General features: G+C 37.9%; 2 protein-coding genes and 1 long non-coding RNA gene across 4 annotated transcripts; 2 read left to right on the top strand and 1 right to left on the bottom strand.

Annotated features, from left to right (window-relative positions):
- The first annotated feature begins 318 nt into the window (after positions 1 to 318).
- Positions 319 to 23,551, top strand: LOC103932123 (pyruvate, phosphate dikinase, chloroplastic-like). Of its 2 annotated transcripts, none has more exons than XM_048584402.1 (21): positions 319 to 509; positions 815 to 1,115; positions 1,513 to 1,569; positions 1,839 to 2,072; positions 2,263 to 2,400; positions 2,539 to 2,701; positions 2,800 to 3,035; positions 3,139 to 3,267; positions 3,378 to 3,557; positions 3,655 to 3,792; positions 3,876 to 4,040; positions 4,137 to 4,298; positions 4,382 to 4,471; positions 4,622 to 4,760; positions 4,914 to 5,091; positions 5,405 to 5,534; positions 5,644 to 5,772; positions 5,868 to 6,005; positions 6,147 to 6,224; positions 23,302 to 23,393; positions 23,479 to 23,551. In XM_048584402.1, exons 2-21 carry the CDS (start codon positions 828 to 830, stop codon positions 23,534 to 23,536), a joined length of 2,922 nt encoding a protein of 973 aa, XP_048440359.1. In that variant the 5' UTR covers positions 319 to 509; positions 815 to 827; the 3' UTR covers positions 23,537 to 23,551. The 2 variants fall into 2 exon arrangements, with proteins under 2 accessions (XP_048440359.1, XP_048440360.1); XM_048584403.1 differs by lacking the exons at positions 23,302 to 23,393; positions 23,479 to 23,551 and adding exons at positions 6,362 to 6,453; positions 6,540 to 6,890 and having other exon boundaries at positions 323 to 509.
- On the top strand, positions 7,487 to 13,174 carry LOC103958520 (pyruvate, phosphate dikinase, chloroplastic). Its single transcript, XM_009370787.3, has 21 exons — positions 7,487 to 7,624; positions 7,930 to 8,068; positions 8,169 to 8,225; positions 8,399 to 8,632; positions 8,768 to 8,905; positions 9,045 to 9,207; positions 9,305 to 9,540; positions 9,646 to 9,774; positions 9,885 to 10,064; positions 10,160 to 10,297; positions 10,377 to 10,541; positions 10,635 to 10,796; positions 10,879 to 10,968; positions 11,098 to 11,236; positions 11,416 to 11,593; positions 11,869 to 11,998; positions 12,103 to 12,231; positions 12,358 to 12,495; positions 12,591 to 12,668; positions 12,800 to 12,891; positions 12,965 to 13,174. Exons 2-21 carry the CDS (start codon positions 7,943 to 7,945, stop codon positions 13,005 to 13,007), a joined length of 2,745 nt encoding a protein of 914 aa, XP_009369062.2. The 5' UTR covers positions 7,487 to 7,624; positions 7,930 to 7,942; the 3' UTR covers positions 13,008 to 13,174.
- Positions 13,053 to 14,036, bottom strand: LOC125477376. The gene is made up of 3 exons (XR_007258485.1): positions 13,920 to 14,036; positions 13,545 to 13,832; positions 13,053 to 13,453 (listed from the first exon to the last, which is right to left on the bottom strand). It is a non-coding gene; the product is annotated as an uncharacterized LOC125477376 (long non-coding RNA).
- Positions 23,552 to 23,819: the final 268 nt, after the last annotated feature.

Consider the following 23,819-nt stretch of genomic DNA (forward strand, 5'->3'; position numbering starts at 1 on the left):
GTTGAAATTTGAGTTGAGAATTCTAAATCTTTGCTCACTTTTCCCTAAACAACTCTTCCTGGTATTTGCTGCTATTTATTATCAAACAAGTTTCTTGTTTTTTATTTTTATTTTTTTTCAAGTATTAACATTATCAAATAAGTTAATCATTATCCAAACCACAAGAACAACTTAATTGCGGCGGGATCTAGATCTCCGTTTTCAACCAATCGTAAACTAAAAAAAAAAAAAGTCTTAATATTACTTTTCAAAACAAAATGATTGGTAGTCAATTATTTTCCACAATTTTATTGGCACAAATAATTGTGAATGGGCAGTTTTGAAAGCTGATTTAGCGCTAGAATTTGGTCCACTCATGTCGCTCATCACACCAGTAACAAAACAAAGACAACACCGACCGCCATTTTTTCTTGTCTGAAGAAGCTCTAGACCTCAACATCTTTTTGCAACTTTTGCAAGTAGAAACTCTCATCTTCTTCTGATCAGAAAAGCACTTCTGTCTTCAGCAGGTATGTGTGTGTGCATATTTGATCAAATGATTTCGGATTCTGTTTCACTGTTTGATCCATAACAACTTATTTCTACAAGCTGTTATTGGCACTCTAAAATAGCCGCTGATCATGCATAGAGACAAGTGTTAACACGAGATGGAGGAGTGCAGGATGATTATTTTGCAGTGATAATAACGATTCTCTTTTCGAATTTTTTTTTTAAGATTATTTTATATTGCTTGGAAGTAAATTAGTACTGATCAGTTAAAGATAGCAGTATGATTTGTATCCATTGGTAATATTTACTTGGGTTTCTCAAGCAGAGAGAGTATAAAAATGTCATCCACTGTGAAAGGCATGCTCATAAGGACTCCAGCTGAGGTTTATAGGCAGAGATTGTTCAAGGGAAAATATGTGGATCAATTTGATCTTGTTAGAGAAAACGCTTCCTTCCATGCCCTCAACTCGTCGGGTCGAGTTGTCCTCAAGCGCTGTCACCCGCAGCAGATGCAAATTATAAACACTATCACAAATCCAAACCCGAAGAAGAACGAGCCAGGACACATCGAAGCAAAAGCTGTTCTGTCCCCAGTCGCAGATCAGACTGCACCAACAACCAGAAAGGTAGTTATATTTCATCCTTTTATTCAAAAGATAAAAATCCCGCCTCAGATTATTCTAATCCTTGCAAGACCTTGGATTTCTCCATCCCTTTCTAATTAGTTTTCAGTCGGATGCTTTAGTTTTGACTTGGTATTAGAATAGTTTGTGACGTTAAGTGTTGTAAAATCCAGCGTCGGAAACCTGACAAAATTTAAATAGAGCTTATACTAAGTGGTTCCGTTTCATTTCTACTAATAATTTCATCGAGGCCTTTTGTGTAAAACCTCACAACTATCGGATTGCGCACTCTAAACTCATAACAATATCATGATCAATTTGACTGGCAATCTGAACTATGTACAAGCATTTTGTTCATGGTGCTTCTAGTTCCTGAACGGTTTCTGTTTTGTTTCTGCAGCGAGTATTTACTTTTGGAAAAGGAAAGAGTGAAGGCAACAAGGCCATGAAGTCATTGGTAACTTTTACTTCACTTTTGACATGCTACCAGTACAAGAAATGGAAATTCTAGTATAGTATGGCCCGTTTTGGATGAGGAGTTTTACTTTCATCTCGGTCGAACATAAGTTTATACTACATAACGGAATTGTTCAATTTGCACTTATCCATCGATCCATATGTTTGATTTAGCTTAGAATTTTTTCAATTTGTACTTTTTCATTAATCTAAATGTTGGATTTAGTCATAGAATTTGAATTCTGTGTTCATCATGCCTATGCATTGTAGTTGGGAGGGAAAGGTGCAAACCTGGCAGAAATGGCTAGCATTGGGCTATCCGTCCCACCTGGACTTACTATTTCAACAGAAGCATGCCAAGAGTATCAGCTCAATGGCAAAGATTTACCACAAGGTTTGTGGGAGGAGATATTAGAGGGCTTAGAGAGTGTGCAGAAGGACATGGGTGCTATTCTCGGTGACCCTGCCAAGCCTCTCCTCCTCTCCGTTCGCTCTGGTGCTGCGGTAAGAGTTCTTTCAGTTCCAATTATTCTCGGTTCTTTCAGTTCCAATCACAGCCGTTGTAGCAATAGTTCACAAGGGCACATATGGAGACGCATTTATGTAATTTTAAGCAATGGCGCATTTACTACAATCTGTTTAATAATAATTTGTTTATGGCGTACACCAACTGATTTTTGCTCTATATACCTAGATTTCCATGCCCGGTATGATGGACACTGTCCTCAACCTTGGACTGAATGATGAGGTGGTTGCTGGTTTGGCCGCAAAAAGTGGAGAGCGCTTTGCTTATGACTCGTACAGACGTTTTCTAGACATGTTTGGAGATGTTGTAAGTGGTTTGATTGAGGCATTTCATAATGTTCATGTGTCTAAATATTGAAAATTTTCTCAATTTTGGCATAATAATTTCAACCTTATCTTTTCCGTTTTAAGACATATTCTGAATTCAAAAGTTTTACGTTTGAAGGTTATGGGAATTCCACACTCATCATTCGAGGAGCAGTTGGAAAAACTAAAAGGTACAAAAGGAGTTGAGCTTGACACAAAGCTAACAGCCTCTGATCTTAAAGAACTGGTAGAACAATACAAAAATGTGTATCTCGAAACCACGGGTGAAAAGTTCCCTTCAGGTACTAAGTAAAACGCCGACAACTTCTTCATGTTTTTCCACATTTTCATAGCTCACCTCTTTATGTTAATTTGTACTTGTCCCCATGGATATCTGCAGATCCAAAACAACAGCTACTGTTGGCTATCAAAGCAGTTTTTGATTCATGGGACAGTCCAAGGGCCAATAAATACCGGAGCATCAATCAGATAACCGGTTTGAAGGGAACCGCAGTTAACATTCAATGCATGGTTTTTGGGAACATGGGAAATACTTCAGGGACAGGTGTTTTGTTCACTAGGAATCCAAGCACCGGAGAAAGGAAGCTATATGGCGAATTTTTAATCAATGCTCAGGTATTTGATACAACTATACAAAACTTCTGCTTCTAAGTCGATAGTAATGGACACTATTTTTCCCATGGTTTTGTGAAAGTAACTCCATAACGGAATTGAACAGGGAGAAGATGTAGTTGCCGGCATTAGGACGCCAGAAGACTTGGATACTATGAAAAATTGTATGCCAGAAGCTTATGAGGAGCTTGTGGAGAACTGTGAAATTCTAGAAAAGCACTACAAAGATATGATGGTAAGAGTTATCATTTCCATATATGATATTCCTATCAGCATTACATTCACATTTTCCGGTTCATGGGAACGCATGTTTTTGTAGAACTAAAACATGGGGTACATTTGCAGGACATTGAGTTCACAGTCCAAGAAAATAGGTTGTGGATGTTACAATGCCGCGCTGGAAAGCGTACTGGTAAAGGTGCGGTTAAGATAGCTGTAGACATGGTGAACGAAGGGCTTGTGGATAAGCGTGCTGCAATCAAGATGGTGGAACCACAGCACCTCGACCAACTTCTTCACCCACAGGTATTTATGCTCATTTCTAAGTTCACATATCGTAGGCCAATTTGTATAATGTACCGATGGATTTATGACTTCCTTATGTATAATTTTGTCTGACTAGTTTGAGAATCCAACCGCTTACAAAGACAAAGTGATCGCCACTGGATTACCGGCATCTCCAGGAGCAGCTGTAGGGACAGTCGTATTCAGTGCTGATGATGCTGAAGCATGGCATGCACAAGGAAAGAGTGTCGTCCTGGTAAGCTAAATGTTCTTTTTGTCCTGGAATATGTGGAGCCATGGCCCTGTTTCATCATTACGAATTGTTGTACATATTCATAGGTAAGAACGGAGACTAGCCCCGAAGATGTTGGGGGTATGCATGCTGCTGCAGGGATCTTGACAGCTAGAGGTGGCATGACATCTCATGCAGCCGTTGTAGCCCGTGGGTGGGGTAAATGTTGTGTTTCTGGCTGCGCTGACATCCGAGTAAATGACGCTGAGAAGGTGGTTTCCATTGTTTTCTCTTTATGAACATTATCTGTTGTTGTAAAGTCTAAAGAGAAAATGACATAATTTGGTTCGTTCATTGATGATTTACAGCTGGTTGTGATCGGGAATACAGTGGTCAATGAAGGAGAATGGCTTTCACTCAACGGATCCACTGGCGAAGTCATATTAGGAAAACAGCCACTTTCTCCTCCCGCTTTAAGTGGCGATTTGGAGACCTTCATGTCTTGGGCTGATAAAGTCCGGCGTCTCAAGGTACCATATTGTTTGTGTATTATGGTTTTCATTGTTACCACTAGCATTTCTCTATAAAAAGTTGTGTGGTAATGCTATTATAGGTTATGGCAAACGCGGACACACCTGAAGATGCGCTAACAGCAAGAAATAATGGTGCGGAAGGGATTGGACTTTGCAGGACAGAGCACATGGTAACTACTTTTACTTACTAAAGTGTTTAGCTGGATGTGTAATGTTTTATGGTTTGCTGCAAGTTCCATCACTGTCGTACTTCTGTTTGCTTAACAAATCGTGTCATGTTATAGATCTCTTCTGATATTTCTGTGCTTTTTATGTTCTAGTTTTTCGCTTCGGATGATAGAATAAGGGCGGTAAGAAAAATGATCATGGCAGTTACAACTGAACAGAGGAAGGCGACACTGAACCTCTTACTACCGTATCAAAGATCTGATTTTGAAGGAATTTTCCGGGCAATGGATGGTAAACGCTTTGAAGTTTGCTTGTATTTTCACCTCATGGACCACTAAAACAACAAAATTCTCAAGGATCGTTAGGCTCTGAGGCTATGCGTTTAAAAATTAATCTACATTTTTCTTTAGATTTGTAATTGTTGGCTATCTATCATAATGTCAGGTCTTCCGGTAACAATCCGCCTGTTAGACCCTCCACTTCATGAATTTCTTCCAGAAGGTGACTTAGAACAGATTGTCGGCGAACTATCTGCAGAGACTGGCACGACTGAGGATGAAGTATTCTCAAGAATTGAGAAATTATCAGAAGTAAACCCCATGCTTGGTTTCCGCGGCTGCAGGTTTGGTGGCTCTTCATTCTTCACATGGGCTCTCTAATCTAAAGATCTACTCAAATTTTAATTGTTCTGGAAAACGTCTTTAACTGATGAACTTCATTCAATTTGTCAGTTAGCTTCACATGTATCATTTCTTGTCTTATTCAGCATTCAGTTTTATTTCACTCACAAAACATGTTTAGTATTACTTTCAAGTATCATATGTTCCGCTGTGCGAATGCTTATATGCTTAATGTCATAAGCTTCAAGTGAAGAAGTTCAAAGACGCACAATCTCTTTGTTATTGATGAAAGGTTTTTTTCTGATGTTTTAACAGGTTAGGGATATCATACCCAGAACTCACCGAAATGCAGGCGCGTGCAATCTTTCAAGCTGCGGTCTCAATGAGCAACCAGGGTGTCAAAGTTTTCCCCGAGATAATGGTTCCCCTTGTCGGAACACCTCAGGCATGATCCTCCAATTCTTGTTCCTCCCTATCTTCGTTCTGATTATTTATTTGCAAAATAAATGTGAAGTGATGGAAAGTGAATCCTGAATGAAAATTTTCCCTTTCAGGAACTAGGACATCAAGTGAGACTCATTCACAGTGTTGCGGTCAAGGTGTTCTCCGAGATGGATACTACCTTGAGTTATAAGGTTGGGACTATGATTGAGATCCCTAGAGCTGCTCTGGTTGCAGATGAGGTAAGGCTAAATTGATAGGCTGACTTCGTTATTTAAAAGTAAACGGAATAAAACAATATTCATCGTCCTATTTTTTCTTTTATCAACAATGATAGATTGCGAAGGAAGCTGAGTTCTTCTCCTTCGGGACCAATGATCTCACACAAATGACATTTGGCTACAGTAGAGATGATGTGGGCAAGTTTCTACCTATCTACCTTGCGAAAGGCCTTCTTCAAAGCGATCCATTTGAGGTTAGTCACATTTATGCAAGTCCACGCAGGCTTCGTTGTAGATAGGTTTTTCCCCAGTAGCACCAGAATCATCGTACAAGGGAATTAAAAAAAAGAAAAAAAAAGAAAAGGACACTAACAGTCAAAATGCACTGCTTTCAGGTACTTGATCAAAGAGGTGTTGGGCAGCTCATCAAGATGGCCACGGAAAAGGGGCGCGCATCTAGGCCTAGCTTAAAGGTGACCGGAAATGCATAGATTTTGAGCATTCTATCACAAATTGGGATGTCAATTTATATCGACAATGTGTCATACAGTCACAAGATTTTTGTTTTTTCTGTTCTTCTGATATTTTCACATGGTAATTATACTAACAGGTTGGAATATGCGGAGAGCATGGTGGGGAGCCTTCTTCTGTTGCATTCTTTGCAGAGGCTGGACTAGACTATGTTTCGTGTTCTCCATTCAGGTTCGTTTGCTTTTATCTATCTTATTTAGGCTGCATAAACTACTTTTATAACCAGATCAAATTCCTGATCCTAAATTCTTTGACAGGGTACCTATTGCTAGGCTAGCAGCTGCTCAAGTTGCTGTGTGAGAAAGATTGCATAACCAGCGACTCTGCACTTGTAAATAAATGCAGTTTTTCTGTTGTTTATACAAATCCTTTATCATTATATAGAAACCAAAATATAAGGGAAATAATATATATATATATATGTTCATATTACTTGATAAAGAACAAGGATAAAAACAAATTAGAAATGTGAATACTTGTTCGGCTTCGATCTTTTGGGAATAAATTATCTCTAATGTCAAACGTGTCACTTGGTACAACTGTACAAGTTGCATATGTATTTGGATTGATCACATTTATGATATATAGAGCAATCTGCATAATCTGCAGACACTTAGAACTCAAGAATTGCTGTAGACTTACATCCCTAGAGGGCTGCTTCGTATTGTTTCTAGAACACGTCGAAAATGTTACATGAGATTCGAACAGATCAAACTTGAGCCATGAGCAATGTCTTCAGTAATTAAAATTAACTTGGTGCGGAGGACAATGGTAGTAATATATATGACATGTTGTTTGTTAGATGGCCTCCAACACCACAAAGTTTGAATTGAGAATATGAAGTTCTACGCCGAAAATTCTAAGCCTTGCAACTAAGAACGAAATTCATAGTATATTTCCATCCACTGCTTCGGTTTACTCCTCTAATAACAACTTTTTTTCATTTAATAAAAATGTATTAATATTAAAAGAAAAAAAAATTAATCATTTCCAAATGATAAGAGCTGATTTAGTCAACTTGACTGCACCCTAATTTAGATCTCGTTTTCAGCTTATTGTGAAATAAAAAAAGCTTTTAATATTGCATTTTACAACAAATGAGTAATAGATAAGTTCCAAACTTTTAGAGTGTGACATGTCATTGGCACGTGTCACGATGCAGTAGATAATGTTTCCAAGCTGAAGGGGCAACTGTGTAGTAGCCATTAGACATGTACTATATATAATATCACACCATTAAAGTCACAACGAAAAAAGAATTGGAGCTGAAGGTCTCTTTACAACTTTTGCAAGTAGTTCTCGACTGTTCTTCTGAAAAAAAAAGCACTTCAATCTTCAACTGGTTTGTATATTTGCATATTTGATCATATGACTTTGAATTCTGTTTCACTCTTTGATCCATGGAAAATTCATTTTCGAAAGCTGTTATTGGCACTCTAAAACAGTCAATTATGTACTCCTCCCTAATAAAAAATATCAAGATCGGAGAGTGCGTAATGATTATTTTGCAGTGCTTATAACAATTTCATTTTCAAATCTAATTAGTATGATTTCTATTAAGATTTAAGTATTTCGTATTTCTTGGGAGTTGATTATTACCGATCAATGAAACATTCATTGTAATATTGACTTGGGTTTCTAAAGCAGAGAAAGTATAAAAATGCCGCCCACTGTGAAAGCCAACCCCGAAGAAGTAAACGGGATCACGAATCCAATCCTGCAGAAGTATGAGCCCGGAGCCGTTCTGTCCCCAGTTGCAGTTCCAAGTGCACCACCAACCAAAAAGGTACTATATCACGATCAATTTAGGCTAGTTATGAACTACGTGCAAACATATTGTTCATGGTGCCTCTAGTTCCTGAAAGGCTTCTCCTTTGTTTCTACAGCGAGTATTTACTTTCGGAAAAGGAAAGAGTGAAGGAAACAAAGGCATGAAGTCATTGGTAAGTTTTACTTCACTTTCCCGATTTGGCAAGAGGAGTTTAAATTTGATACCAATCGGACATACGTTTATGTAACATAACAGAATTGTTCAATTGGTACTTGTCCATTGATCTACATGTTCGATTTAATCATAGAATCTGAATTCCGTGTTCATCATGGCTATGCCTTGTAGTTGGGAGGGAAAGGTGCAAACCTGGCAGAAATGGCTAGCATTGGCCTATACGTCCCGCCTGGACTTACTATATCAACAGAAGCATGCCAAGAGTATCAGCTCAATGGCAAAGACTTACCTCTAGGTTTGTGGGAGGAGATATTAGAGGGCTTGGAGATTGTGCAGGAGGACATTGGTGCTGTTCTTGGAGATCCTTCCAAGCCTCTTCTCGTCTCTGTTCGCTCTGGTGCCGCGGTAAGAGTTCTTTCAATTACTATTTACAGCCGTAATGTCTTATGTAGTACTTTAGAATGGCACCTTTGACAACGGTCTGTTTAACAATAACTAATCTATGTCTTGCACCAACTGATTTGTGAGCTATGTACCTAGATTTCCATGCCTGGCATGATGGACACTGTCCTCAACCTTGGGCTCAATGACGAGGTGGTTGCTGGTTTGGCCGCAAAAAGTGGAGAGCGCTTTGCTTATGACTCTTACAGACGGTTCCTGGACATGTTTGGCGATGTTGTAAGTGGTTTTATTGATGCATTTCACAATGTTTATGTGTCTAAACTAGATATTTTTATCTAAACTTTGGCTTAATAAATTCAAGCTTATCTTTTCTGTTTCAAGATGCAATCTGAATTAATCAAGTATGCATTTGAAGGTTATGGAAATTCCACACTCATCATTCGAGGAGAAATTGGAAAAACTAAAACGTAAAAAAGGAGTTGAGCTTGATACAAAGCTAACAGCTTCTGATCTTAAAGAGCTGGTAGAACAATACAAAAATGTTTATCTCGAAACAACGGGTAAAAAGTTCCCTTCAGGTACAAATCAAACCGCCAAAAACTTCTTCATATTTTCCACTTCTGCGTAGCACAACTCTGTATGTTTACATGTCCTTGTCCCCGTGAATATCTGCAGATCCAAAACAACAGCTTCTTTTGGCTGTTAAAGCAGTTTTTGATTCTTGGGACAGCCAAAGGGCCATTAAATACCGGAGCATCAATCAGATAACTGGTTTGAAGGGAACCGCGGTTAACATTCAATGCATGGTTTTCGGGAACATGGGAAATACTTCAGGGACAGGTGTTCTGTTCACTAGGAATCCAAGCACCGGTGAAAGGAAGCTTTATGGCGAGTTTCTAGTCAATGCTCAGGTTTTTGACACCACTATTTATACCTAACTTCTCCTTCTAAGTCGACAACAATATAGACTCTTTTGTTAGGGTTTAATGAGTAGCTCCAAAATTGGAATTGAACAGGGAGAAGATGTAGTTGCCGGGATCAGGACGCCAGAAGACGTGGATGCTATGAAAAATTGCATGCCAGAAGCTTACAAGGAGCTTGTGGAGAACTGTGAAATCCTAGAAAAACATTACAAAGATATGATGGTAAGATTTTTCATTTCCATGTATTTTATTCGTTTCAGTATTTCATTCACACTTTTTCGGTTATCAGAACATATGGTTTTAGGACAATAAAGCATGGGGAAAATTTGCAGGACATCGAGTTTACAGTCCAAGAAAATAGGTTGTGGATGTTGCAATGCCGCGTTGGAAAGCGTACTGGTAAGGGAGCGATTAAGATAGCTGTAGACATGGCTAATGAGGGGCTCGTGGACAAGCGCACAGCAATCAAGATGGTGGAACCACAGCACCTTGACCAACTTCTTCACCCACAGGTATTTAGGCCAGACATGCATATGCGTTATCAATGTATCCATGAATAAACACACTAAGGATTTTTGACTTCTTCTGCATATATTTGTCCGATCAGTTTGAGAATCCAACCGCTTACAAAAACAAAGTCATCGCCACTGGATTGCCTGCATCTCCAGGAGCAGCTGTAGGGACAGTCGTGTTCAGTGCTGAGGATGCCGAAACATGGCAGGCACAAGGAAAGAGTGTCATCTTGGTAAAATTTTATCCATGTTCGTCTTATTCACTGTTAACTTTTTTCTCTTTCCGACACACTTTGAGTTGTGCATATATAGGTAAGGACTGAAACTAGCCCCGAAGATGTTGGGGGTATGCATGCAGCTGCAGGGATCCTGACAGCCAGAGGAGGCATGACATCTCATGCAGCTGTTGTCGCCCGTGGGTGGGGCAAATGTTGTGTTTCTGGCTGCGCTGATATCCGAGTAAATGATGCTGAGAAGGTTGTTTCCATTGTTTACTCTTTATAAACAATCTCCCATGGTAAAACCGAAAGTGAAAATGGCATAACTGGGTTTCGTTCATTGATGAAACAGCTGGTTGTGATCGGGAACACGGTGGTCAAAGAAGGAGAATGGATTTCACTCAATGGATCCACTGGTGAAGTCATATTAGGAAAACAGCCACTTTCTCCTCCGGCTTTTAGTGGCGATTTGGAAACCTTTATGTCTTGGGCTGACAATGTCCGTCGTCTCAAGGTACCATATTTTCTTGCCTTATTTTTTTTCACGTGTCCCATTTCCAACATCTCCATAAAAACTTGCGGCGATGCTGAAACAGGTTATGGCGAATGCTGACACACCTGAAGACGCGCTAACTGCAAGAAATAACGGTGCACAAGGGATTGGACTTTGCAGGACAGAGCACATGGTAACTATTTTTCCGTTGCTAAAAATGTTTGGCTGGATTTGTAATGTTCTATCAATGTTGTAGCCTTGTTTCGTTGCAATATTGTGTTAATGGAGCTCTTTTGATATTTCTCTTGTTTTTATGTTACAGTTCTTTGCTTCGGATGATAGAATAAAGGCGGTAAGAAAAATGATCATGGCGGCTACACCTGAACAGAGGAAGGTGGCATTGGACCTCTTACTGCCATATCAAAGATCTGACTTTGAAGGAATTTTCCGTGCAATGGATGGTATTTTTCACAAATGTTAATTTATGAATTTGAAATTTTCTTATTCTTACCTCATTGACTGCGACAAAACTATCCGGAAGTCTTGGATCTAAATCTACTTGTTTATCATTTTGTCAATATTTTGCTGTATATTTGTTGTTGTAGTAGCTTATTTATCACATAATTTTATGAATTTCCAGGTCTTCCGGTTACAATCCGCCTGTTAGACCCTCCACTTCATGAATTTCTTCCGGAAGGTAACATGGAACAGATTGTTGGCCAACTAACTGCAGAGACTGGCATGACTGAGGATGAAGTTTTTTCAAGAGTTGATAAATTATCAGAAGTAAATCCGATGCTTGGTTTCCGTGGCTGCAGGTTGCTGGCTCTTCAATCTCCGCACAAACTCACAAATAATTTTCTCAAAATTTCTCTAACAAAGCTCTTTTAACTGATGAACTTCAATCAGCGAAAAACCATAAAATTAGTTACCTGTCGCTTTGCATCCATAATAATGTTATAAGGAAATATGGCACAAGTTTGATATCTCGGTGTCGCATGTTTTCGCTACATGAATGTTATATGCTTAAATAGTTGACAAATAGTTGATCTCTTTGTTATTGATGAAAGGGTTCTAATGATGTAATCAACAGGCTAGGCATATCGTACCCAGAACTCACTGAAATGCAGGCCCGTGCAATCTTGGAGGCTGCAGTCTCAATGAGCAACCAGGGTGTCAAAGTTTTCCCCGAGATAATGGTTCCCCTTGTCGGAATACCTCAGGCATGATCCTGCAATTCTTTTTCCTCCCTTTCTTCTTTCTCTTAATTTATTTGTGAAAAAAAATGAGATGCAAATTCAATCCTGATTGAATATTCGTCTTTCAGGAACTAGGACATCAAGTGAAGGTCATTCACGGTGTTGCAGTTAAAGTGTTCTCCGAGATGGGTACCACCTTGAGCTATAAGGTTGGAACCATGATTGAGATCCCTAGAGCTGCTCTTGTTGCAGATGAGGTAAGGCTAAATTGATATGTTTTCCCTTTTATTTTTTACTTTTTGAAACTTCCCTCCGTAGGAGGAAGATGATGTTCATATTTTCTACTAAATTATATGATATTTATCTTCTATCAACTATTACAGATTGCGAAAGAAGCTGACTTCTTCTCCTTCGGGACCAATGATCTCACCCAGATGACCTTTGGATACAGCAGAGATGATGTGGGCAAGTTTCTACCTGTTTACCTGTCCAAAGGCCTTCTTCAAAGCGATCCATTCCAGGTTAGTCATAATTGCAGATAGGGGGTTTTCCAATGGCACCAGAATCGTTTTATAAGGGAACATTAAAATAATTCAAACTGATTTCTTGACTGCAGGTACTGGATCAAGGAGGTGTCGGGCAGCTCATCAAGATGGCCACGGAAAAGGGACGTGCAGCTAGGCCTAGCTTAAAGGTAACTGGCATTGCAGTGATTTTAAGCATCCTATCACAAATTTGGGTGTGAACTTAATATTGATGATGCTCCATATGGTTACAAGATTTTTCTTCTTCTGATATTTTCGCACTGTGATTATAAATGAACAGGTTGGAATATGTGGAGAGCATGGTGGAGAGCCTTCTTCTATTGCCTTTTTTGCAGAGGCCGGACTAGACTATGTTTCATGTTCTCCATTCAGGTTCTCTTTTTCTTTCCTCTATCAACTTAAAGTTGCATCCAGATCAAATTCCTGATCCTAAATTCTTTGACAGGGTACCTATTGCTAGGCTAGCAGCAGCTCAAGTTGCTGTGTGAGAAATACTGCATAACAGCGAATCTGCACTTGTAAATTTTTATTTATTTTCATATTAGTTTATAAGAACAGGGAAAATAAAGTGGGATCTTTGGGAATAAATTATCTGTAATGTTAAACTCGTGACTTGATACAACAGTACAAGTTGCATTCCTGTGTTTGCATTGATCACATGCATGATATTTATATAGCAATCTACAGAATCGGCACACTTAAATTTAACAGTTGTTGTATAAATTGAGTATTGTTCTCCTAGAACATGCAAAAAGGTTGCAAGAGAGTCGAAATTGCCAAAGTCGGCGACGTGAGTGATTGCACAGTCAAAATCCTTAAGAAACAAGAAGACATGCAACGTTATCAATTATTCTGATCTCCACCACCTTTCTCCACCAATATCACACTCTTTAGTTTTGAAACTTTTATATTGAAACCAGCCTATATCAAAATTCTGGATCCGCGCATGCACATAAATATCAGAAATCCATAACCCAAACAAAAAATTAAAATAAATAAATAAATTTTAAAAACCTAAATAGTACCTGCTCTGGGACACGTCATAAATCAGAATCTTAACAGCCAACAGCATACGCTTCTTGAATCGGAGCCTTAGGTGATCTCCAAGCTGGGGTTTGAAATTTGAAAAGAAAATTTTAGTTTTGAAATTTTCGAAACCCTAAAGTGGGATTGAGAGATATTGGATCACATTGTGAAAGAGTGAAAATATGCCGACGTAAAAGAAAATATAGAGCTGAAGAAATGGGAAATGGTGAAAGCAAACATAACCAACTGCAATCCAAAGATTTGGTTGGGAAAGCTTCGCCAAACCCCTACAACACATGCCACATGGAATTGAGATAAAACAAATCAACACTGAATCGAGATAAAACTTCACATGGAATTGTTCTACCATGTACCTGAGTTCAATAGAAATCATTTGGTGGTGATCCCGACCCATGCCAGGCTCAGATTCGAAGGAAACTAGTCGGAGTCGCGAGGAGAGAAAGAGTCGAGAGAGAAAAAAAGGAGAAAAGAAAAGGAATGAAACAGTCAAATGACTAAAGGGCATTCTAGTAATTTTATTGTGCAAATTGAAAAATAAAAAGGAAAAGAAACAGTGTAACAGGGGCAAAAAATTCAAAACACTGTTGGTTAACATTATTTTTCCGACTGGATTTTAGTATATAGAAATTTGGGTAAATAAAAAAAATATGAGACTAATTATGGTTATAGAGTGGTTAAAACCTTGCTTGCTTATTAACCAAAAATGAAACATGATATTGATCATTTTTAGTTTTCTCAAATATCTCACCTAAAATTACTTTCATCTGAATATAAATTATTCAAGATAGAGGAGTTAAATGAAATTCATGCTCGTCACAAAATTACAGAAATTTTGTTCAATCCAATATCCATACGTTTCCTCGTGAATACTAGTTAGAAGCCAAAGTTTCTTTTCCTTATAATTCACTATAATATTCACAAAAGTTGTGTGATGATACAATTTTGTTCACTCAAATTCACAAATTAAATGTGGAAAAATAATTCAAAACCTGAAAGAATTTAAAACCTCCTTATGTGTCTCTACTGGGCTATGGTTTATTTTATTTTCTTTTGCCTTTTTGTTTATTGTCTTTTCCTTGCTGTTAGATTTGGTGGGGTAGAACTGAGCCGTGTAGTTTTATGGTTTCTTGAGTTGAAGGTAGTGTGTTTATTTGGTGCCTAAAGAGTAGATGCCAAACTATCGAAGAAGGTGTTGAGAATGAATCACACATTGATGAGAGAAAAGACTTTTATGTGCTTAGAAGTAATTGGGATACTCCTCAGATTACCAATGATTTTATGATGAAACTTTAACTTTCTTCATGGTACCAAAACATATTATATGTGTGAAGCCTAACAATTTTTCTTTTTCTATTTACATATCAAAATCACAGTCAACAAGAATGAATTGGACGGCCATGAAATTTCTTCTTATTTTCCATGATATTCAAAAATTCTTTTGTCAAGTTGGCCAAATTTTGGAGATTGCATATCACTTCGCTTGGATTCATATAGCTATCATTTGGTATAAAAGATTGGGTTGGAACGGATAACTTAAATTCGGCATAATTTTTTAATTGAAATGATTAGACAATTAACTTATCAGTTCATTATGCAAGTATTCTGACCACAACCATAAATGTAGACAACATGAACCAAAATACACACATCAATTTTGTGCCTGGAAAATACATAACTAGATAAAAAATTGGGAGACTCTATGGAGTCTGGTCTAGTAGTGGAAATAAGGTTCATACAAGGATAACAATAACAAACTCAATTCCTAGACTTATTCTGTGGAGCAGCTTGTACCTTTGTGCAACTTCATGTTGCACTAGATGTAGTAGTCTTCAATCTTCACAAAGAGGCAACTTCACTTCTTTAGCTTATCTCCTTGTGACACCGAAATAAAACATGAACCATGCGAATGATATGAAGACACGAATGGATGATATTCAGCTACGGATTCAAACATTGACAAGTCAATTTCTTCAATCAAGTATTTGGAAAGAAGAAACTAACTGAGAATTCAACACCTAGTTCTACATGAAGATTTCAAAGAAGTTTTAGACCAAGAACAATGCAAACTTTTTCACTCTCCTTCGGCAGCAAGGCTCCACCTATATCCATATCTACGTGGCATGAGCTCTTCGGTTTCAGATTTTCTACAAAGGAAGAGGAGGAGCCGGTGCCATCGTAACAACTCTTTGGTCATAAATTATATCATAACAGCTTTGGACTCGGGAGTTTGCCAGGTCTATCACTGGACAATGTCAACAATAATAACATCTTTTTCATTTAAAAACGGTATTAATATTAATATTGAAGTGGTTTAGTCAACTTGACCGCACTCGTATTTAGATTTCCATTTTTCAACTGATCGTGAACTAAAAAAACTTTTGCATTTTACAACAAATTAGTAGTAGATAAGTTCCAAACTTTTAGGCTTTTCAATGAAAAAAAAAAAGCTAATTAATTACAATAGTAAGCCATTAGACATGTGACATGTTATTAGCTACGCTATGTGTCACGCTGTAGTAGATAATGTTTCCAAGTTGAAGGGACAACTATCTGTTTGAAAGGAAGAATTTAGCGTTATATATATCACACTATTACAGTCACAAACAAAGCAAGAGTTAGGAGATCAAAATCTATTTGCAACTTATGCAAGCAGTTCTTGACTCTTCTTCTGATCAGAAAGCAATTCAATCCTCAGCATGTATATATGTGCATATTTGATAAAAAAAAAAAAATTAAAATGATAAGAGTGGTTACAACCTCGTTCAGCTCAACCAAAAAGTAAAAAAGATATTCCAAAAATGAAAATGATATTCCTGATTTTAATTTGCTCAAATATCTCATCTAAAATTATTTATGTTGTAAATTAAATCTTGAATGACAATTACGGAGTTAAATGACATTAGTCTTCCTCAAAAAATTAGTGAAGCTTTGTTCAATTCAATCCATACGCTTCCCATTAAATGTTAGCTAGAAACCAGAGTTTATTTTCCTTATAATCCGCTATCATGTTAATGATATGTGTATTCGCGAAATTCACAAAAGTGGTGCGATAATACAATTTTGTTCACACTCAAAATCATAAAATGTGGAAATAATTCAAAACCTGAAAGAACTTCAAAGCTCCCTTATGTTTCTATTGGGGTTTTTTTCTGTATGGTTTCTTCAGTTGAAGTGAAGATAGTCAGTGTGTCCATTTGGAGCCTAAACCACTTTGCGCACATTTATTTAAAACGTGACTAAATGGCATTTCTGGCGGTGTTTTGCCATGATTTCTAGTAGTGTGAGTTTATTAGCAATGGCTCGCTAACAAGCTTCCTCTTCAGAGAGTCGATGCAAAACTATAATCCAATAAGGTGTTGAGATTGAATCTCACATTAATAGGAAAGACATTTAATGTTCAAAAGGTGATTCGAACATAGAACATCTTCCAACTTTAATAACAATACAAAAGTCGAACCAATAAGATATTTTGCGGCAAAATCAAAATTTTAAGCATCAAAATAAGGGGAATCTAAATTAGTATTAAATTCGTAGTTTCCTTTTTTGTAAAAAAGATAAATAGGTAGGGTTTTGGGTTTTGGGTAATTTAGAAAGTAAATAAATAAACAAGAAAAACAATTATTTCTAAAATGACATGGTTATTGATCATTAGGGTTCTCTTTTTGAGGATCCCGGAGATCCTCTAATTACATCCGTTCATCGTAGATGGTACAGTCAGTTTTCGTCAGGTACTGTTTAAATTCAATTTTAAATAAAAAAATTTACAATGATTTTTTATCGCATGATGTACCATAAACAGATGTGATTTAAAGATCCTCTGAATCCTCACTCATTGATTAGGTTTGGTGTGCGCAACTTTGGACTTGAGAGTTTGCCAAGTCATCATCAGACACCGTCCACGGTAATAATAACTTTTATTTATTTATTTATAAAGGTATTAATATTTATCAAAGAGTTATCCAAACAATAACTGATTTAGTCAACTTGACTATGCCCGGATCTAGATCTCCGTTTTCAACTCATCACCAACTAAAAAAGCTCTTAATATTACTTAAACGGAGTGGTAAAAAAATAATATTTAACTTCTTACATGTCATCATCTCCGCCAGGTGGCTGTGCCTTTAAAAGGAGGAGTTAGCGCTACAATTCATCACACCATTACACTTACAAACAAAGCAAAGAGTTGGATTCAAGATCACTTAGCAACTTTTGCAGCCGTTCTGACTCTTCTTCTGCTCAGTTCAATATTCAGCAAGTATGTACATGAGTTGTTATTGGCACTTTAAAATAGTCAATCATGCACTCGTCCATAATGACTTTTAACTAGGGTGGAGGAGTGCAGGACGAATACCGTGGAGTGTTTATAACAATTCTCCTTTTTAATCTAATTAGTATGATTTCTATTAAGATTTTACAATAATTCTCTATGCGGAGCTATTATCGGCCCTCCAAAATAATCAATCATGCATTCCTCCCTAACGAAAAATATCAAGGCTGCATGAGTGCACGATGACTATTTTGCAGTGCTTATAACAATTCCATTTTCAAATCCAATTTTTATGATTTCAGTTAAAATTATTTTATACTGCTTAGAAGTGTATTACTCATCAATTAAACATTGTTGTATGATTTGTGTACATTGATAATATTTACTTGGGTTTCTCAAGCAGGGAGAGTAGAAAAAATGCCGTCCACTGTGAAAGTAAACGGGACCACGAACCCAAACCTGAAGAAGCATGAGCCTGGACAAAGCCAAGCAAAATCCGTTCTGTCCCCAGTTGCAGATCAAAATGCAGCAACAATCAAAAAGGTACTCATATTGTATCCTCTGTTGAAAAGATAAAAAGCCCGCCTCGGATTATTCTAATCCTTTGGACATCTTGGACCTCTACATCCGTTGTAAAGTTTCACATTGGAAACATGAAAAAAGTTGCAAATTGAACTTATATTGAGCGGTTTCATTACTAATTATCATGATCATTTTGACTGGTTATGAACTTTGTATAAGCATTTTGTTCAAGATGCCTGTAGTTACTAAAAGGCTTCTCTTTTGTGTCCACAGCGAGTATTTACTTTCGGAAAAGGAAACAGTGAAGGCAACAAGGGCATGAAGTCATTGGTAAGTTTTACTTCACTTTTGACATGCTACCAGTGCGAGAAAGTGAAATGCTAGCATTTGTACAGCCCGGTTTTGCACGAGGAGTTTTACATTTAACTCAATCGAACATATGTTTATGCTACATAACATAATTGTTCAGTTTGTACTTGTCCATTGATTTACATGTTCGATTTAGTCATAGAATCTGAATTTTGTTCATCATGCCTTTGCATTGTAGTTGGGAGGGAAAGGTGCAAACCTGGCAGAAATGGCTAGCATTGGCCTATCCGTCCCGCCTGGACTTACTATATCAACAGAAGCATGCCAAGAGTATCAACTCAATGGCAAAGACTTACCACAAGGTTTGTGGGAGGAGATATTAGAGGGCTTGGAGATTGTGCAGAAGGATATTGGTGCTATTCTTGGTGATTCTTCCAAGCCTCTTCTTGTCTCTGTTCGCTCTGGTGCCGCTGTAAGAGTTTTTCAATTCTTCGAATTTACAGCGTTTATGGCTTCTGTATTTATCTTAGCAATGGTAAAAGGACAACAGTCTGTTTAATAAGAATTAGTTTATGTCGTGCACCAACTGATTTTCGCTCTTTGCACCTAGATTTCCATGCCTGGCATGATGGACACTGTCCTCAACCTTGGACTCAATGACAAGGTGGTTGCTGGTTTGGCCTCAAAAAGTGGAGAGCGCTTTGCTTATGACTCGTATAGACGTTTCCTAGACATGTTTGGAGATGTTGTAAGTCTTAATTGATACATCTAGCAATGTTCATATGTGAAAATTGATGATATTTTTTGTCAAGATGTATTATGAATTCATCCATTTTATGTTTGAAGGTTATGGGGATTCCACACTCATCGTTCGAGGAGAAATTGGAAAAACTAAAATGTAAAAAAGGAGTTGAGCTTGATACAAAGCTAACAGCTTCTGATCTTAAAGAGCTGGTAGACCAATACAAAAATGTCTATCTTGAAACGACTGGTGAAAAGTTCCCTTCAGGTACAAAGTAAAACGACAACAACTTCATATTTTCCACTTTTTCGTGGCACAACTCTGTGCGTTTACATGTCCTTGTTCCCATGTATATTTGCAGATCCAAAACAACAGCTTCTCTTGGCTGTTAAAGCAGTTTTTGATTCTTGGGACAGCTCAAGGGCCATTAAATACCGGAGCATCAATCAGATAACAGGTTTGAAGGGAACCGCAGTTAACATTCAGTGCATGGTTTTCGGGAACATGGGAAGTACTTCAGGGACAGGTGTTCTGTTCACTAGAAATCCAAGCACGGGTGAAAGGAAGCTTTATGGCGAGTTTCTAGTCAATGCTCAGGTTTTTGATACCGCTATATATACCAAACTTCTTTTTCTAAGTCGATAGTAGTATACTGTTTTTTGTTAGGGTTTTATAAGTAGCTCAAAAATTGGAATGAATAGGGCGAAGATGTAGTTGCCGGGATCAGGACGCCAGAAGATGTGGATGCTATGAAAAATTGCATGCCCGAAGCTTACAAGGAGCTTGTGGAGAACTGTGAAATTCTAGAAAAACATTACAAAGATATGATGGTAAGAGTTATCATTTCCATATATGATATATTCCTATCAGTATTACATTCACATCTTTTTTTGTTTATCGGAACATACAGTTTTTTTTAAGCATGGGGAACAATTGCAGGACATTGAGTTCACAGTACAAGAAAATAGGTTGTGGATGTTGCAATGCCGTGTTGGAAAGCGTACTGGTAAAGGAGCAGTTAAGATAGCCGTAGACATGGCTAACGAAGGGCTTGTGAATAAGCATGCTGCAATCAAGATGGTGGAACCACAGCACCTTGACCAACTTCTTCATCCACAGGTATTTATACTCATTTCTAAGTTTACATATCAATAGGCCAATTTGTGTAATGTACCGATGAATTTATAACTTCCTTATGTATAATTTTGTCTGATTAGTTTGAGAATCCAACCGCTTACAAAGACAAAGTGCTCGCCACTGGGTTACCTGCATCTCCAGGAGCAGCAGTAGGACAAGTCGTGTTCAATGCAGAAGATGCTGAATCATGGCATGCACAAGGAAAGAAAGTTATCCTGGTAAGCTAAATAATCATATTTATCTTCCGGAATATGTTGAGCCATGGCCCTATTTCATCATTGAAAATCGTTGTTGTGCACTATTACAGGTAAGGACTGAAACTAGCCCCGAAGATGTTGGGGGTATGCATGCCGCTGCTGGAATCTTGACAGCTAGAGGTGGCATGACATCTCATGCAGCTGTTGTAGCCCGTGGGTGGGGTAAATGTTGTGTTTCTGGCTGCGCTGACATCCGAGTAAATGACAAAGAGAAGGTGGTTGTAACAGCTTTCCTTTGTAAACAATATATTTTTTCTGTGAAGTATCAAGAGAATGGTATTAAATGAGGGTTATTCATTGATTATACAGCTGGTTTTGATCGGGAAAACGGTGGTCAATGAAGGAGAATGGCTTTCACTCAATGGATCGACTGGTGAAGTCATATTGGGAAAACAGCCACTTTCTCCTCCGGCTTTGAGTGGCGATTTGGAAACCTTTATGTCTTGGGCTGATAAAGTCAGGCGTCTCAAGGTGACTTATTTCCTTCCCTTTTTTCCTTTTCACTGGTACAAGTACCGATTTCTCTAATAATGTTCATGGTAATGTTGCAACAGGTGATGGCAAATGCTGACACGCCTGAAGATGCGATAACAGCAAGAAATAACGGTGCACAAGGGATTGGACTTTGCAGGACAGAACACATGGTAATTATTTGTCGTTGCTAAAATGTTTGGCTGTTAACAAATAATGTCAGGTTGTAGATCTCTTTTGATATTTCACATGTTTTTTATGTTTCAGTTCTTTGCTTCGGATGATAGAATAAAGGCAGTAAGAAAAATGATCATGGCGGCTACACCTGAACAGAGGAAGGTGGCAATGGACCTCTTACTACCATATCAGAGATCTGACTTTGAAGGAATTTTCCGTGCAATGGATGGTATTTTTCACAAATTTGATTTATAAATTTGAAATTTGTTAGTATGTTTACCTCATTGACAAAAATCCCTGTGATTGTTAGGACCGTAGGATATGTATTTAAGATTTTATCAATATTTTGCTTTAACCTTGTAGTTTTATTAGCTTATTTATCACATAAATTTATGAAATTTCAGGTCTTCCAGTAACAATCCGCCTGTTAGACCCTCCACTTCATGAATTTCTTCCAGAAGGTAACTTGGAGCAGATTGTCGGCCAACTAACTGCACAGACTGGCATGACTGAGGATGAAGTTTTCTCCAGAGTTGAAAAATTATCAGAAGTGAACCCCATGCTTGGTTTCCGCGGCTGCAGGTTTCGTGGCTCTTCATTCTTCACATGGGCTCTCCAATCTAAATAGTCACTCCAATTTTAATTGTTCCAGAAAACGTTCTCTAACTGATGAACTTCATTCACTTGGTTTAGCAACTTCATAGTTCATATGCATCATAAACTTGGTTGCCTATCACGTTGGATCTATGTTATTTGCAACTATGACGAAAGTTTCATATCTCAGCGTCACATGTTTTTGCTGCACGAATGCTTCTATGCATAAATGAGTTGATAAAATTTAAATGAAGAACCTCTAATGTGTCAACAGGCTAGGGATATCCTACCCAGAGCTCACCGAAATGCAGGCACGCGCAATCTTTCAAGCTGCAGTCTCAGTGAGCAACCAGGGTGTCAAAGTTTTCCCTGAGATAATGGTTCCCCTTGTCGGAATACCTCAGGCATGATCCTGCATTCTTTTTCTTCACTTTCTCATTTCTCATTATTTATTTACAATATTGGATTCATAATTTTTCATTTTTTTGGTAAACATACTGACTTCATAATTCATTCGTATGGACTTGTGAGAAATGCAAAGTGATAGAGATTTCATCCTAAATGAAATTTTTGCCTTCAGGAACTGGGACATCAAGTGAAGCTCATTCGCAGTGTCGCGGTTAATGTGTTCTCTGAGATGGGTACCACCGTGAGCTATAAGGTCGGAACTATGATCGAGATCCCTCGAGCTGCTCTGGTTGCAGATGAGGTAAGAGTAAATTGATAGGCTGACTTTGTTATTTCAATGTAGATTGAAGAATTATTCATATTCTGCTGAATAATATCTTTTTTTTCTTTGATCTACGATGATAGATTGCAAAGGAAGCTGAGTTCTTCTCCTTCGGGACCAATGATCTCACACAAATGACATTCGGGTACAGTAGGGATGATGTGGGCAAGTTTCTACCTATTTACCTCTCCAAAGGCCTTCTTCAAAACGATCCCTTCCAGGTTAGTCGCATATTATGCAAGTCCATGCAGGCTTCATCACGAATAGGTTTTCTTCGATATTACCAGAATCGTCTCACAAGGCTTTCTGCAGGTACTTGATCAACAAGGTGTTGGGCAGCTCGTCAAGATGGCAACAGAAAAGGGTCGTGCAGCTAGGCCTAGCTTAAAGGTAACCAGCAATGCACAAGCATTGTATAAGAAATTGGGGTGTCAACTTGATATGAATGATGCGTCATATGGTAACAAGATTTTTCTTCTTCCATTTTTCTCTTCTTCTGATAATTTCCCACGTGATTATAAACAAACAGGTTGGAATATGCGGAGAGCATGGTGGAGAGCCTTCTTCTGTTGCATTTTTCGCAGAGGCCGGACTAGACTATGTTTCATGTTCTCCATTCAGGTTTTCTTTTTCTTTCGCCCGTCTACTTAAGTTGCATAGACCATGTCTATAACCAGATCAATTACTGATCCAAATTCTTTGACAGGGTACCTATTGCTAGGCTAGCAGCAGCTCAAGTTGCTGTCTCAGAAAGATCTACATAACCGTTGACTCTGCGATTGTAAATAAATGCAGTTTATCAGTATTCATTCAAGTCCTTTATCTTAGAAACCAAAATAAAGGAGAATTATGTAGTTCTTTTTTTTCATGTTATTTTTCAAGAACTGAGGAAAATAAAGTAGGTAATGTGTATAATTCTTCAGCTTCGATCTTTGAAATTAATTTTTGTGGCTTTCAGTACAAGTTGCATTTCCGTTCCTGTCATTGCGGTGATCACATATGTGTTATATATAACATTGGATCTTTCGAACAATTCCATACTTCTAT

This window comes from the organism of the source record quoted next, unplaced genomic scaffold, assembly GCF_019419815.1.
Source record: "Pyrus x bretschneideri cultivar Hongxiangsu unplaced genomic scaffold, Pyrus_bretschneideri_v1 Contig21, whole genome shotgun sequence".
Taxonomy (NCBI): Eukaryota; Viridiplantae; Streptophyta; class Magnoliopsida; order Rosales; family Rosaceae; genus Pyrus; species Pyrus x bretschneideri.